Source organism: Sus scrofa, chromosome 4 (genome assembly GCF_000003025.6).
Source record: "Sus scrofa isolate TJ Tabasco breed Duroc chromosome 4, Sscrofa11.1, whole genome shotgun sequence".
NCBI classification, from domain to species: Eukaryota; Metazoa; Chordata; class Mammalia; order Artiodactyla; family Suidae; genus Sus; species Sus scrofa.
Genome location: NC_010446.5, coordinates 36,890,407 through 36,907,809, shown reverse-complemented (window position 1 = coordinate 36,907,809; position 17,403 = coordinate 36,890,407). Strand labels below are relative to the sequence as shown.

The 17,403-nt window shown below is 40.0% G+C and overlaps 1 protein-coding gene across 7 annotated transcripts in view; it reads right to left on the bottom strand.

Annotated features, from left to right (window-relative positions):
* Positions 1-17,403, bottom strand: part of RGS22 (regulator of G protein signaling 22) — a 159,081-nt gene that overhangs the window by 135,076 nt on the left and 6,602 nt on the right. For all 7 annotated transcript variants that reach the window (XM_021089055.1, XM_021089056.1, XM_021089052.1 and 4 more), the window contains exon 3: positions 4,527-4,589. Coding sequence is in view for 5 of the 7 variants with exons in the window: in XM_021089052.1 (XP_020944711.1) it covers positions 4,527-4,589 (63 nt within the window). In the remaining 2 variants the exon portion in view is untranslated. The remainder of the gene's footprint in view (positions 1-4,526; positions 4,590-17,403) is intronic.

Genomic DNA, 17,403 nt, shown 5'->3' with positions numbered 1-17,403 from the left:
TATTTGTCTTGATCTTAGCTATACTCCTATTAATGCACTCGAAAACACATTAGCTTGTTTTAGTTCATTTCAGACGACCATGACAAAAATAAGACCAGACTATTATCCAAACTATCATTTATTCCTCTGCTGCCATGTCTACGGTCACTGTAGTGTCCGTAGGACAAGTTTTTGAGCCATGTGGACCTGAGTGGACCCTGCCACTTGCTAGCTAAATGACCTTAAGCTGGAAAAAATACTGGTTTACGTGCATGGTTTCATCCGAGTCTCTGATAAAAATAATTTTTAAAGGTCAAAGCCAATGACAGACTTGTGTGGGACAGATGATTCTCTAGAATGACAACAATCCCTCAATCCAATTAAAGAGTGATTGCCCCTGAAGCCTCAGGCATGGACGACGAGATAAGCTGGTTAGTGAAGGAAAAGGAAAGAGAAGCGCTGATTCCATGCATCCGCCACAGTTCTAAACAATCTTGTAAGAGAGTTACATTGTTTTCACAGAAGGAATCAAAGAATCACGTCATCAAGGACTGTGTCTAAGGCCCCATGGATAATGAGTGGAGGAGTTGGGCTCAAACCGTTCTGTCCCCCTCCTGTTCCCAACCATTACCCTGGAAGATGAGCACAGGAAGAATGCATGTAGTTCTGGTCGGGGAGGGTAGGTTCAGGGTAGCAAGAAAGAGCACAAAGGTGACACAGAAGTAGGAAGCCAGAGATAAAGCTAGAAAGGTTAGCTTGAGGCTAAATTGCAAAAGGTCCATGGTAAAGAATTTGGACTTCAATCTGCCAGCTACTGAGTCAACTCCTACCAGATATGGTCAGTGGACAATTCATTCAAATATGTGAAAGCTAATTTCACAGGCAATGATAGGACTTTGGAGACAAATAGAGCAGCAAAGGCAGAGCATGTTTTGGGTGTATTGTTTTTGACAGGGTTGGGAAGGAAGGCTTTTGAAGCAGAAGTGATTTAAATCAGGGAGAAGGTGATACAAATATCTCAGAGAAGGAGTTCCCCTTGTGGCTCAGTGCTAACAAACCCGAGAGTATCCATGAGGACACCAGTCAATCCCTGGCCCCACTCAGTGGGATAAGGATCCAGCATTGCCATGCGCTGTGGTGTAGGTCACAGACATGGCTTGGATCTTGTGTTACTGTGGCTGTGGTGTAGGCTGGCAGCTGCAGTTCCCACTAGACCCCTAGCCTGGGGACATCCATATGTTGGACCTGCAGCCCTAAAAAGACCAAAAAAAAAAAAAAAAAAAACAAAAACAAAAAACAAAGCAAAACACAACCTCAGAGAAAAGCCTTCCATGCTGAAAGGCCCTGAGTACACTTGGTATTTTCATGTTTGAGAAACATAAAGGCCAACTTGCCAACCAGGTTGGAAAAGAATTAACAAGGGGAAGAGGTGTAGGAAATAAAGACTAAGAGATGACAAGAACCAGATCCTACAGTATTTTGGATTTGATTCTTCGTGTAATGAGAAGCCACTAGACAGAGTTTTGAGCAGGAAGTAAACATGGTTCAATTTACTATCATTATTACTATTTACTGAAATCATAATATATTAAATTTATGGTTCCCTAAAGTACCAGTCCTTAACTATCCAAAAAAAAAGAGAGAGAGAGAGATTAATTTGGCTCACTAATTCTCAGTAAACCCACACAAGTTTCTAATTCTTAGCTAAGTGCTCATAAACTAAATATTACTAATCTGTTCAAGAATCTTGCCAGGAACTTGTTTGAGGTCCATTATTCCTTCTCCTCCCTGCCCCCAAATTCTTTTTTAAAACCCGTGACATTTCCCCTCCTCCCTCCTTGTAGCATGAAACGTAGGTAGTTAACAGGTACATTGTGTGGTACCAAATGCAGACGCAAAGGAATCAAAGAGAAGAGATGGACAGAGACAGAGAGAGAGAGAGATAGAACAGAAAAGCAGAAGGATTTGGACAGACAGAAAAGAGAGAGAAGTGGCCAAGGTGGGCTGCTGGAGATGGATGAAAAACATTATCCCACAGACAAAGTTCAAGAGAAATCACAGCCTGTCATTTCACCTAAAGCCTAAAAGAAAACCTACCAAAAAATAATAATAATAATAATAATGTCTATTCTAACCGGATGGCAGGATGATGGCTGAATTTTTCTTACATTTGAAGTTAATTTTTTATACTACTGTTATATTACTTCTATAATTTAAAATAATTTTTTAAAAAGAAAGGTAGGCAGGGCTATTCATTTTCTAGAGCTAACAGAAGTCAAGATAATCACAAATATTGAGACAATGAAATGTAAATCTTGAGAAGCTGCAATCAGACCCAATACATAGAGATTTTTCTATTTAAAAGTCAGAAAAACAGAGAGTTTTTTGGAAGAAGAATGATGAATTCAGAGCCTAAAGGAAAGAATACATAGTCTAGTAGCACAAAATTCTATTTTGTGACGCTGCTGGGTTTTTTATAATATACAATTGGATGATGAAAACTGAAGAGTCAGACCACAGAAGACCCTCCTGGGGTGTCCTGTAATGTCACATAGGTCGTTTCCAGCAACGTCCAGTGTTGCTGGAAATGGATAGGGTGGCTCGGTGTCTCTACCTGACCCCCATAATGGTTCCATATGGAGGAGAAAGCACAAATTCTTTTGGAAAAAAGGAAAACAAAAAACAAAAAACATGTGTGCACAGATACATACATATCACAAAAGCTAATCTAGGCAAAAAAAAAAAAAAATGTACCTAGTTTAAAAAAAAGAAAAGAAAAGAAAAGAAAGGAGTTCCCTTTGTGGTTCAGTGGTTAACGAACCCGACTAGGAACCATGAAGATGGGGGTTCAATCCCTAGCCTCGCTCAGTGTGGGTTAAGGATCTGGTGTTGCTGTGGGCTGTGGGATAGGTTGCAGATGCAACTCAGATCCCGTGTTTCTGTGGCTGTGGTGTAGGCCAGCAGCTGTAGCTCTGATTCAATCACAGCCTGGGAACTTTGATATGCTACAGATGCGGCCCTAAAAAGCAAAAAAAAAGATCTAGTACTTTCTCTTCAAAAATCATTTTCAGGAGTTCCCATCGTTGTGCAGTGGAAATGAATCTGACCAGGAACCATTAAGTTGTGGGTTCAATCCCTGGCCTTGTCAGTGGGTTAAGGATCTGGTATGGCCATGAGCTGTGGTGTGGGTCACTGACGAGGCTCGGATCCTGTGTTGCTATGGCTGTGGTGTAGGCCAGAAGTTGTAGCTCCAGTTTGACCCCTAGTGTGGGAACCTCCATATGCTGTGAGTGCAGCCCTAAAAAGCAAAAAAAAAAAAAAAAAAAAAAAAAAAAACCCACACATTTTCAGTGGCTAGGCTTTAAGAAATATCTCATTTTATGATCCATTTCCTCTAAATTACTTGTGACTTTTTAATGTTTCAAATTCTCCCTAGTAAGTATTTGAATGAAAAAAGTTTCCGTAACAATAATAAAAAAAACCTTTTCTTATCTAATTTTCTTTCACCTGACATTCTTGATGAACTTTACACAACAATGTGTTTTTATGAACCTTCATTTCTTTTTCCAAAGCCGTCAATACATACTCTATCAGTCACTGCTTTCAAAGATCAAAACTCTATTATTTGGCATCTACCTTGTTACACCAACAACAGGGTCCAAGTCTTATTTATTATTGATATAAAACTCTAGCTGCCTTAAACACAAATTCTACTTTTATATCTGTCCAAGAGGATGACAATAATTGCCTAGAAGCAAGTTTAGTTTCTTAAATTTTTTTTTTATATTCTGTCCTTACCATCTCTCTTCAAGTTCTAAAATGGTACCAAATACAACTACATCGGGTTTTGTACAGAAAGCTTTTGAAGGTTAGAAAAATCTCAGCTTTCTTTTTAAATTTACTTTTATTGTAGTATAACTGACCCAGCTTTCTTCAATAAAAATAATTCCTAAATATGATTCAAACTCAAAGGATTAATTCCATAAAAAGGCACAAACTGGAGTTCTCTTGTGGCAGAGCAGGTTAAGGATCTGGTGTTGTCACTGCAGAGGCTTGAGTTGCTGCCATGGCACCAGTTGGATCCCTGGCCGGAAAACTTCCACATGGCATGGGTGTGGCAAAATAAATAAATAAATAAAGGCACAAACTTCCTCTAATGTTTTAATTAGTATTTTAAAAAAACATTGGAGTTCCCGTGGTGGCGCAGTGGTTAACGAATCTGACTGGGAACCATGAGGTTGCAGTTTCGATCCCTGCCCTTGCTCAGTGGGTTAACGATCCGGCATTGCCCTGAGCTGTGGTGTAGGTCACAGACGTGGCTCGGATCCTGCGCTGCTGTGGCTCTGGCGTAGGCCAGCGGCTATAGCTGCGATTCGACCCCTAGCCTGGGAACCTCCATATGCCGCAGGAGCAGCCCAAGAAATGGCAAAAAGACAATAAATAAATAAATAAAACATTATCCCTGATAAATTTGTCTCACAAGATAATCCAGTGTTTACAATATTTTACTTTGATAAGATAGTCCACAGACATAACAATATACTCACTGGAAGGCTTAGGAATTCATTAAAGTAGTCCACAAGGAAGTCATCTGTTGCTAAAGAATCTTCCTGCAAAGATATAAAAACATAATATTATGCTTACACTAAGATGTCAATAGTATCCTCTCATTCTGATATCAACAGATTGTAATGCAGATTTTCACATCTTTTTCCGTTACGCAACGGTGAAGCCTCACTACAAAGAGTACACAGTGCTCTGGAAGGAAGGAAGAAGAGAATGGAGCATCCTCTTAAAAACCCTTGCTGCTGGAGTTCCCGCTGTGGCTCAGGGGTTAACGAATCCGACTAGGAACCATGAGGTTGCAGGTTCAATCCCTGGCCTTGCTCAGTGGGTTGGGGATCCGGAGTTGCCGTGAGCTGTGGTGTAGGTCGCAGACGCGGCTCGGATCCCACGATGCTGTGGCTCTGGTATAGGCCGGTGGCTACAGCTCTGATTAGACCCCTAGCCCGGGAACCTCCATGTGCCTCGGGTGCAGCCCTAGAAAAGGCAAAAAGACAAAAACAAAAAAACAAAAAACAAAAAGACCCTTGCTACTGTGCTTAGTTAGCAAACAGAACACATGAGAAATACAACATGACACTTAAAGAAACATAAATAAGTACCAAATATCACACATGTTAAATTTCCCACAGACTTTACTAAAAATACTTGCTTCATAAAAATAAAGGCAGAGTCAAGAAAGACAGAATCAGTGTTTGGGGTTCAGACGAAATTCAGAATGAAGATTTTTTTTTCTATCTTTTTTTTTTTTTTTTGGCTTTTTGCCATTTCTTGGGCTGCTTCCACAGCATATGGAGGTTCCCAGGCTAGGGGTCTAATCGGAGCTGTAGCCACAGGCCTATGCCAGAGCCACAGCCACAGCAACACCAGATCCGAGCCACGTCTGCAACCTATACCACAGCTCACAGCAACGCCGGATCCTTAACCCACTGAGCAAGGCCAGGGATCGAACCTGCAACCTCATGGTTCCTAGTCGGATTCGTTAACCACTGAGCCATGACAGGAACTCCCAGAATGAAAAATTTTTTAAACTGCCTAATGGGAGTGATAAACTAAGTGAAGAAAGTAATCCACTGCCCTCCCCCACAGAATGAGATAGTTTTAGGAATCAGGATCCTGCTTAACTTTTGCATGAAGAAACCCTGACAGTGTATGTGTTCTAAGAATAGAGATTGTACACATTGTCTTCCATAACCATCTCATCCACCCGGAGAGTCACTTGGAAGGTTGGCAAAACTGGAAAGCTACTGCCAAGAACAAATTCTCTCTTCCAAATAAAACACCTTACATTATTAGCAATTGTTTCCATTGTGTCCAAAGCACATCATTGCATACCCTTCTGTACAGTATATGTGCTTACTGTGCTATTCACAATTATATTTCAATTTTGCAAATCTAACATGAAAGTTGACAACATGACACAAGACTATTAATTCCATATGGCTGATAATTTTCTTCTTATACTAGCCAATTTTTTAAAAATTTGTTGAAGTATAGTGGGAAAGTGTAAGGAAGATAGTATAGTATACTAATACCTACTTTGGAAAATAGATTTTCAGGGTAATTTCCTTACGTAATTGCAGTAGCAGAATAGAGTTATAAACAGTCACTTAGCACATTTAAGTGATTATCAAAGAAAGTAAAAATCGAAACTGGCTAGAACAAAAATTCTCAACCACAACAAACAATAAACTCAGGCTCACAAACCTACTATCCTCACAGTGGTGCTTTAGTAATACATGCTCCAACCAATGTCTGATTGGCAAAGGTCTAATAAAGCAGAACTAGGCAGGTAACATTTGGTGGGGACTAAAAGGCTAAAATCTTTCAAATTTTACCTTTAAAGGTGCTTTAATTTTCTGGACTTCCTTTAGCAAACTATCTACTTTCTGCTAACTCTTAGGTGATGTAAACTGATTTCAATAAATATTGTGAGGATTTCCTAGGTAAAAGGCATTGTGCGATGGTAAGGGTGGTCAGATTTTGCACTACTGGCCTCATGATCAAAAATCCACAGATGGGGAGCTCCCTTGCAGCACAGCAGGTTAGGGACCTGGCGCTGTCATTGCAATGGCTCGGGCGGCTGCTGTGGTGGGAGTTGAATACTTTGAATGTGGTCCAGGAATTTCCACATGCCATGGGAGCAGCAAAAAAAAAAAAAAAGAAAAAAAAAGAAAAAAATCCCCAAAACTAAAAATCCACAGATTGGAAGAGTATTTTAAATTAGTAAGAGTAATAGGGTACCCTGGTACCAAAACCAGACAAAGACTCCACAAAAAAAGAAAACTACAGGCCAATATCACTGATGAACATCGATGCAAAAATCCTCAACAAAATACTAGCAAACCGCATCCAACAATACATTAAAAGGATTGTACATCATGATCAAGTGGGATTTATCCCAGGGATGCAAGGGTTCTTCAATATCCGCAAATCCATCAGTGTGATACACCACATTAACAAACTGAAGAATAAAAACCATATGATCCTCTCAATAGATGCGGAAAAAGCCTTTGACAAAATTCAACACCTATTTCTGATAAAAACCCTTCAGAAAGTGGGCATAACGGGAACCTACCTCAACATGATAAAGGCCATATACGACAAACCCACAGCGAACATCATTCTCAATGGTGAAAAGCTGAAAGAATTCCCACTGAGATCAGGAACAAGACAAGGTTGTCTGCTCTCGCCACTACTCTTCAATATAGTTCTGGAAGTCCTAGCCACAGCAATCAGAGAAGTAAAAGAAATAAAAGGAATCCAAATTGGAAAGGAAGAAGTAAAACTATCCCTATTTGCAGATGACATGATACTATACCTAGAGAATCCTAAAGACTCTACCAGAAAACTGTTAGAGCTCATCCGTGAATTTGGCAAAGTCGCAGGATACAAAATCAATACACAGAAATCGATAGTGTTTCTATATACTAACAATAAAAAAGCAGAAAAGGAAATTAGGGAAGCAATCCCATTTACCATCGCATCCAAAAGAATAAAATACCTAGGAGTAAACCTACCTAAAGAAACAAAAGACCTGTACTCTGAAAACTACAAGCCACTGATGAAAGAAATCAAAGATGACACAAATAGATGGAAAGATATACCATGCTCGTGGATTGGAAGAGTTAATATTATCAAAATGACTATACTACCCAAGGCAATCTACAGATTCAGTGCAATCCCTATCAAATTACCAAGGACATTTTTCACAGAACTTGAACAAAATATTTTAAAGTTTGTTTGGAAGCACACAAGACCCAGAATAGCCAAAGACATCCTGAAAAAGAAAAATGGAGCTGGAGGAATCAGGCTCCCGGACTCCAGACTATACTAAAAAGCAACAGTTGTCAAAACTGCATGGTACTGGTACAAAGACAGACATATAGATCAGTGGAACAGGATAGAAAGCCCAGAATTAAACCCATACACCTACAGCCAACTAATCTATGACAAAGGAAGCAAGACTATACAATGGAGAAAGGACAGCTTGCTCAATAAGCGGTGCTGGGAAAACTGGACAGACACATGGAAAAGAATGAAATTAGAACACTCCCTAAGACCATACACAAAAATAAACTCCAAATGGATTAGAGACCTAGATATAAGTCCAGACACTATCAAACTCCTAGAGGAAAACATAGGCCAAACACTCTCTGACATAAACGACAGCAACATCTTCTCAGATTCACCTATCAGAGTATTGACAATAAAAAGAAAAATAAACAAATGGGACCTACTCAAACTTCAAAGTTTCTGCACAGCAAAGGAAACCCTAAACAACACAAAAAGACAATCCACAGGATGGGAGAAAATCTTTGCAAATGAATCAACTGACAAGGGATTTATCTCCAAAATTTATAAACACTTTCTGTAGCTCCATACCAAAAAAACAAACAACCCCATCCAAAAATGGGCGGAAGATCCAAAAAAGACATACAGATGGCTGAGAAACACATGAAAAGATGTTCGGCATCACTCATTATTAGAGAAATGCAAATCAAAACCACGATGAGGTACCACCTTACACCAGCCAGAATGGCCATCATCCAAAAGTCTACAAACAATAAGTGCTGGAGAGGGTGTGGAGAAAAAGGAACCCTAGTACACTGTTGGTGGGATTGTAAATTGGTGCAACCACTGTGGAAAGCAGTATGGAGATGCCTCAGAAAACTAAACACAGAACTACCATTTGATCCAGCAATCCCACTCCTGGGCATCTATCCAGAGAAAACCACGACTCGCAAAGACACATGTACTCCAATGTTCATTGCAGCACTATTTACAATAGCCAAGACATGGAAACAACCGAAATGTCCAGTGACAGAGGAGTGGATCCAGAAGATGTGGTACGTATACACAATGGAATATTACTCAGCCATCAAAAGGAACGAAATACCAGCATTTTTAGCAACATGGATGGACCTAGAAACTATCATGCTAAGTGAAGTCAGCCATACAATGAGACACCAACATCAAATGCTTTCACTGACATGTGGAATCCGAAAAAAGGACAGACTGAACTTCTTTGCAGAACAGATGCTGACTCACAGACGTTGAAAAACTTATGGTCTCCAGAGGAGACAGTTTTGGGGGTGGGGGGATATGCTTGGGCTGTGGGATGGAAATCCTGTGAAATCAGATTGTCATGATCATTATACAACTACAGATGTGATAAATTCATTTGAGTAATAAAAAAATGAAAAAAAATAGTAATAGGGTAGTGTCCCCTGTTAGTTTTTCTAAAACAGTCACTTTGTTTTTTTGTTCTGTTTTTTGTCTTTTCCAGAGCTGCACCCACGGCATATGGAGGTTCCCAGGCTAGGGGTCTAATCAGAACTGTGTCTGCGGCCTATACCGCAGCTCACAGCAATGCTGGATCCTTAACCCACTGAGTGAGGCCAGGGATCAAACCCTCAACCTCATGGCTCCTAGTCGGATTCTTTAACCACTGAACCACAATGGGAACTCCTGTTTAATTTTTAGCTGTAAAACAAAATGTGTATTTCATAAAGTCTGGTAAACCTAAATATCATCTAGAACTTGATCACACTGCCAGAAATTTCTAGAGAATTCTCAGATTAATATATTCATTTCCAGATACCTCACACTTCTAAGAGACTCTTAGTGCTTTCCAAACCACCTGTGATGCAGTACCTGTTTTGTTTTTTCCTCTAATCCATTTCAGACAGATAATTCTGTAACATATAAATAAGACTGGGGAGTTCCCATCGTGGCTCAGCAGTAACAAACCTGACTGGTCTCCATGAAGACATGGGTTCAATCCCACCTTCTCAATGGGTTAAGGATCTGGTGTTGCCCTGAGCTGTGGTGTAGTTTGCAGACGCAGCTTAGATCCTGTGTTGCTGCAGCTGTGGTGTAGGCTGGCAGCTGCAGCTCCGATTTGACCCCTAGCCTGAAAACTTCCATATGCTGCAGGTGTGACCCTAAAAAGACCATATATATATACATGAATGAATTACTAGAAAATGAAAAAAATATAATAGGCCCAACTTTTTTATTATTAAATTCAATATTCTGTCAAATTATCTTAAAGATTCTCAATGCTGACTCTCGATTCCTTTTTTTTTTTTTTTTTCTTTTTGCCTTTTTAGGGCCTCACCCTCAGCATATGGAGGTTCGCAGACTAGGGGTCGAATCAGAGCTGTAGCCACTGGCCTGCACCAGAGTCAGAGCAACACAGGATCTGAGCTGTGTCTGCAACCTATACCACAGCTCGCAGCAATGCCAGATCCTTAACCCACTGAGCGAGGGCAGGGACTGAACCTGCGTCCTCATGGATGCTAGTCAGATTCGTTTCTGCTGAGCCGCAACAGGAACGCCTCAATTTCTAAACTCATTTCCGGACAGACTGACGAGAGTTCTCAGACGGCACCAGTCTGCACACCCTCCTCAAGCAGCACTGCCCTGACCCTGCAGGGAGCACTATGCTCACAGCTGCCTCAGGTGCCCTGGAGCCCAACCACATTGAGAGGGTGTTTGCTGGGCCTGCAGTCACATCCTCAGTTTGCACTTCTTACAACCATGGACACTTAAAGTAGGACTCAAATACATCAAAAATCTGTATTTCTTTTCCAAATTACTATTATTATTTTTTGTCTTTTTGCCATTTCTTGGACTGCTCTCACAGCATATGGAGGTTCCCAGGCTAGGGGTCGAATCGGAGCTGCAGCCGCTGGCCTACACCACAGCCACAGCAACGCGGGATCCGAGCCACGTCTGCAACCTACACCACAGCTCACGGCAACGTGGGATCCTTAACCCACTGAGCAAGGCCAGGGATCGAACCCGCAATCTCATGGTTCTTAGTCAGATTCATTAACCACTGCGCCACAACAGGAACTCTTCTTTTCCAAAATTATATCTTAAGGTCTATCAATATTAAACATCAGTGTTTCTGCTGGTATCAGGGCAGTTTGTTCCACATTGGAAATAAGTGTAACCTCCAAGGGCCATCTGCTCAATCCTGTCACACTTTAATAGGAAGGCCTGCATTTCTCTAAATAAATGAGTATATTTCCCACTGCAGTTTCTAGTTCAATGTGTTCAGATATCTTGTCACATCCGTGACAAAGTCGAGTGAACCTGAGAACCTGATAAATCCTTTATTCTCAAGACAATCTGGTTTAAAAAACGGAAAGCCTTGATCTGCAGAAGCAGCTCAGTTACTCTCAATAGATTCCCACAATCCAGTCACTTGGCTGTAGTAAATGAACTAAGTCTCCATATTAAGGTTTAACATCTTCCAAATAACCAGTAAACTGGAGATGGTTAGTGGTACAATCAAGAGGAAGACTGAGTTACAATCAATTCCTCCATTACATCATTCCGTGAACCTAACTGCAAAATTTGCAACACAGATTCTCTGCTGAATGACGCAATGGAACGTAGGAACATGCTTTCAGAATTGAATACACTCTTGAAACCTGTTTTTTCATGTATTACAGGTGTGCCATCTGTGAAAGTGAAGTCAGCTTTTCCATTTTTAGTCCAAACTTCTCCAATTTCTTCCCGACAGAGGGTTAAACAGAAGAGTTTGTATGTGCTTGCTAATTTTAATAGGTAAAAATTTTTATTGCTTAAAAAATCATTTTGCTGAACCCTCCAATGAGATAAATGACAATTTCTTCCAACTCTAAAAGATGCAAGATATACAAAGAAGATCTTCTAAACAAGGAAGAGAAAAGGAGACATGGGCAAAAAACAAAGTCCAAGAAAGAATATAATACACGCCATAGGAAAACACAAAACGTTCCCTCTCAAAGGAGGGAAAGATGTGATTTGGTAAGGGAATCAGAAAAGACTCAAGTGGGGAAAACGGCATTTGAATTGTATTTCAAATAACTTCAAATGCTATATTTAAAAGTATACACAGGAGAGGCAATACTGCAGAGCAGAGAGAGAAATACATGAGGAAAGAGAGGCTGGAAGGCGAAACACAATAAAGGTGATCAGAGTTAGCCAATGGCACAAGTAGAAAAATAATCCAAGTTTCCAACTTCCATTCAAGCCCCTCACACATCAGACCAAAGCCATGCATCTAATTTCCAATGCAGAATCCCAAACTGACACACATTGGGAATATTATCATGGATCCGGAGATAGGTACAGTTTTGGAAACAGGGTACAATCCTATGAAGATGGATCTATTTTTCCCTTCTTCTTCCTAAAATATACGTAAATTCCTTTCTCCTTTCTAAACAAGCCCATCACCAGACCAGAGCCTACCACCAGGTATGACAATGACATGCAGACGTGTGGACAGACACTGGAATCTAATGGGTCACATCAAAGTGGACCTCTTCAGCCCTCAAGGCAACCAGGCTCACTCAGGGATGGCTGGCGCTCCCAGGATGGTGAGCTCTGGTTTTGAGTAACCTTGTTTGGGACTTCTCAGATCCAATTCCCTCCCCTGGAGATGATGATTTATGAGCCACATCTGATACCCAGGCATTGAGCACTGCCAAAGAGTTGCTAACGCCCCTGAACACAGATTTATTAGCTAGCTGCAGCGTATACCCCTATACTCTATGAAGCTGCTGGAGGAGTTTCTTTTTTTCTTTTTTTTTTTTTTTTTTTGGACTTTTTGCCATTTCTTGGGCCACTCCTGAGGCATATGGATGTTCCCAGGCTAGGGGTCGAATTGGAGCTGTAGCCACTGGCCTACACCGCAGCCACAGCAACACAGGATCCAAGCCATGTCTCCAACCTACACCACAGCTCAGGGCAACGCCGGATCCTTAACCCACTGAGCAAGGCCAGGGATCGAACCCAGAACCTCATGGTTCCTAGTCGGATTCGTTAACCACTGAGCCATGACGGAAACTCCTGGAGGAGGTTCTGTTCGCCATGTCCAAGAGGGACAGTTCACAGCCCAGAGTGCAGACAGCCTGGAGGAAAGGGGGAGGGGAGATCCTGGAAGGCTACAGATGACGGCCCCAAATCTTTGCCTTCACATATCCCAGGTATTTCTATCTGCTGGCAACAGACGGATCTTTAGCAGCATAGCAGCTAGATACAAGGTGATTTCTCGCAAAATGCATGCATATACTGCCATATCATCATTTTGAAATAAGTGAAACATTTCATTGACATCTAAATTTGTTTATCCTAAGGATGTTTAACACTATATTTGTCATGAAAAAAGGAAGTACTATTAAATTTAAAACTTAACATAAATTCTTGCAATTTTGAATGGGTATAAAGAAAACAGTGTAAAAGTTTTTAGTACTTACTGGGACATATCAATAGAGAGTCTTCAAGAGTATTAAAAGATCAGTATTGGGAGTTTCTGTCGTGGCTCAGTGGTTAATGAATCCGACTAGGAACCATGAGGTTGCGGGTTCGATCCCTGGCCTTGCTCAGTGGGTTGAGGATCCGGCATTACTGTGAGCTGTGGTGTAGGTCACATACGTGGCTCGGATCTGGTGTTGCTGTGGCTGTGGCGTAGGATGGCGGCTACAGCTCCAATTCGACCCCTAGCCTGGGAACCTCCATATGCCATGGGAAGAGGCCCTAGAAAAGGCAAAAAGACAAAAAAATAAAATAAATAAAAAATAAAATAAAAGTTCAGTATTGGAGTTCCCGTCATGGCTCAGCAGTTAACAAACTCGACTGGTATCCATGAGGATATAAGTCCAATCCCGGGCCTTGCTCACTGGGTTAAGGATGTGATGTTGCCATGAGCTGTGGGGATGTAGGTCACAGATGTGGTTGATGTGGATCACAGATGTGGTTGAGATCCCGCATTGCTGTGGCTGTGGCATAGGCTGGCAGCTACAGCTCCGATTGGACCCCTAGCCTGGGAACCTCCTTATGCTGCGGGTATGGCCCTAAAGAGACAAAAATCAATATTAAAACTCTTGGTTAGAAATTTCATTAGTAACTTCAAATATATATCCTAATATTAAAAAGGTATGTACATCCAAAAAGGAAATTAAGAAAATAAATCCATGCACAGTAGCAGAGAAAACAATAACAACCAAGGAGGGAAAGACTTACACACTGCAAACTAAAAAACTGCTGAAAGAAATTAGAGAATATATAAATAAATGCAAAGAAACACCACATTCAGGAACTGAAAGACCAGACTGCTAAAATGACAATACCACCTACCCAAAGCAATCTACAGGTTTAATACAAATATCCATCAAAATCTCAATGTCTTTTTTTTTATAGAAATGAAAAACCCATCCTAAAATTCACATGGAATTTCAAGAAATCTTGACTCGCCAAAATAATATTGAAAAAGAACAAAAAAACTGAAGGAATTATATATCCTGATTTCAAAACTACAGTAATCAAAACAAAGTGGTATTGGTATACAGACAGACATAGAGACCACTAGAATAGAATAAACTCCAGAAATAAATCCTTTCATATATGGTCAAATGATTTTCAACAAGGGTGGCAAGACCATTCAATGGAGACAGGACATTCAACAAACAGTGTTAGGAAAACTGCAGATCCACATGCAACAAAAGAATGAAGTTGGACCTTATCCTCATAACATCGTCAAAAATTGAGTCAGATTGGATCAAAGACCTAAACATAATGGCTAAAACTATAAAATACTTAGAAGAAAACACAAAGATAACTCCTCATGACTTTGGATTTGGCAACAGATTTTTTTTTTTTTTTTTGGCTGCCCCGTGGCATGTGGAGCTCCCAAGCCAGGGATCGGATCCAAGCTGCAGCCGCAAACTAAGCAACAGCTTCTTAACCCACTATGCCAGGCTGGCGATCAAACCCATGTCCCGGTGCTCCCAAGATGCTGCCTATGCCATTGCGCCATAGCAGGAGCTCCAATATATTCTTAAATATCACATCTAGAGCATGAACAATGAAAGAAAAAAAAATGAATGAGACTGAAAATAAAAATAAACTTAAAATAAAAACTTGTGAATCAAAGGACTCTATTAGGAAAGTGAAAAGACAACCTAAGGGTTTAATATCCAGAATATACGAGTTCTTTTGTGGCACAGCAGGTTAAGGACATGGCATTTTCATTGCAGTGGCTGGGGTCACTGCTGTAGCATGGGTTCGATCCCAGGCCCGGGAACTTCCATATGCTGTAGGTATAGCCAAAAAAAAAAAAAAAGCCACACAGAATACACAAAGAACTCTAATAAAAGAGTCAGCAAGAAAAAAATAACCCAAATTCGTTTAATGGGCAAAGGACTTGAATAGATATTTCCCCAAAGATGTACAAATGGTCAATAAGCACATGAAAAGATGCTGAACCTCAGCAGCAACATGAATGTAAATCAAAACCAAAATAAGCACAGGAAACCATACTTAGTATTTTCTAATAACCTATAATGCAAAAGAGTTTGAAAAAATAGATATGTGTGTATAACTGAATCACTTTGCTACACACCTGAAATTAACACAGTCCAGTAAATGAACTTCAGTTTAAAAAACAAAACAAGGCATCACTTCACATCTACAGGGCTGGCCACAGTTTTCTTTTTTTAATGACAAATAACAAGTGCTGAGAAGAATGTGGAGAAATTGCAACCTCTGTACACTGCTGGTGGGGATGTGAAATGGTACAGCCACCATTCCCCAAAAAGCCAAACATGTAATTATCAGATGACCCAGCAATAGCCAAAAGGTGGAAACCACCCAAATGTCCGTTGATGTATGAAAGGATAAAATAAAATATGGTATGAACATATAATGGAATTATTATCCAGCCTTACAAAGCAATGAAATTCTGATACATGCAAGAATATGGATGATCCCTGAAAAAGTCTTGCTAAATGAAATGTGCCAAACACAAAAGGACAAATACTGTATTATTCCACTTAATACAAGTTACCTATTAACAGTCAAGTTCATAAAGACTGAAAGTAGAATAATGGTAACTGGAGGCTGGAGGAGGGGTGATGGAAAGTTATTATTTAATGGATGCAGAATTTCAGTCTGACATTATGAACAAGTTCTGGAGATGAACAGTGGTGATGGCTACACAATGTGATTGTGCTTAATGCCACTGAAATCATACACTTAGAAGATCTGGGGCCCGGGAACTTCCACAAGCTGTAGGCATGGTGAAAAAAAAGGTTAAAAAAAAAATCATACACTTAAAAAATGGTTAAAATGGGGGGAGGGGGTCCCATCGTGGCACAGTGGAAACGAATCTGACTAGTATCCATGAGGATGTGGATCCGATCCCTGGCTTCGCTCAGTGGGCTGGGGATCTGGTGTTACCATGAGCTGTGGTGTAGGTTGCAGATGCAACCCCTAGCCTGGGAACTTCCATATGCTCTGGGTATGGCCCTAAAAAGCAAAAAAAAAAAAAAAAAAAAAAAAAAGGTTAAAATGTAAGTATAATTTATGTATATTTTACAATAAAAAATTATGTATACACAATCAAATCCCAATGTATCAAACATAAAGCAGTCTGAATTATACTACTCTTACTATGATAAATTTATATTTCAGTTCTTATGGAATACGAAAAAGAGGCTGAGATTTGAGGGAAGTAATGAAGAGAAGCATTCAATTTATTACTTTTATCATTTATTTGTAGGAATGTATTTATACATTGCTTATATAATTAAAAATACACCCTCAAAGGAACTAATGAGAAAACTGAATATGTTTTTTATATATTTTTCCCTGAGAGAATTATCAAATATATATTAAATATAAAGTTAATAGACGGTAAGGTAGAAAAAAATGCCAAGAAAGAGGTGCTTAGGAAATACAGAATATTTATAAGGTGAAGCTTTGTAAAAAATGAATATAAGTGAGGCAAATTACACTAATAATTATATATTAAAATATTCAACCAAAATTTATTAATCATCTAATAACACACTCTGGGAATTGTGCTACTCACTATAGGGAATATTAAGGTGTACTAAGTCATAATATTAGCCCTACAGGAGTTCACAGTTTTGTTAAGAAATTACAAAATTTACAAACAGAAAGTTAAAATATATACAAGGTAATGTGTCCCTGACCACAAATGATTTATTCTAAATGCTACTCTCTCCTCTGAAGAATAAAACCCCATGTAAAGGTTAAAATAGTCTGCGGACACAATAGCACTGTACTTTTTAGATGATTGAGTGAGAAAATGCAATGAGAAAAACATTCCTATGAACATGGAAGCACATTAGGACTCTGCTGCCAATAATGGAAAGCCAAAGTAAATAGGGCTATTTCAATAACACAGAAGTTTCTATGTCTCATGTAATCATAAGCAGTTGAGAACTGGCATTGTGACTTCCCAGTGTATCAGGAGCTCGGGCCCCTTTGATGCTGTGACCCTGCCATCCTCAAGATTCCACTTGTACCTCATGATCCAAGATGACTGCTTCAGTTCCA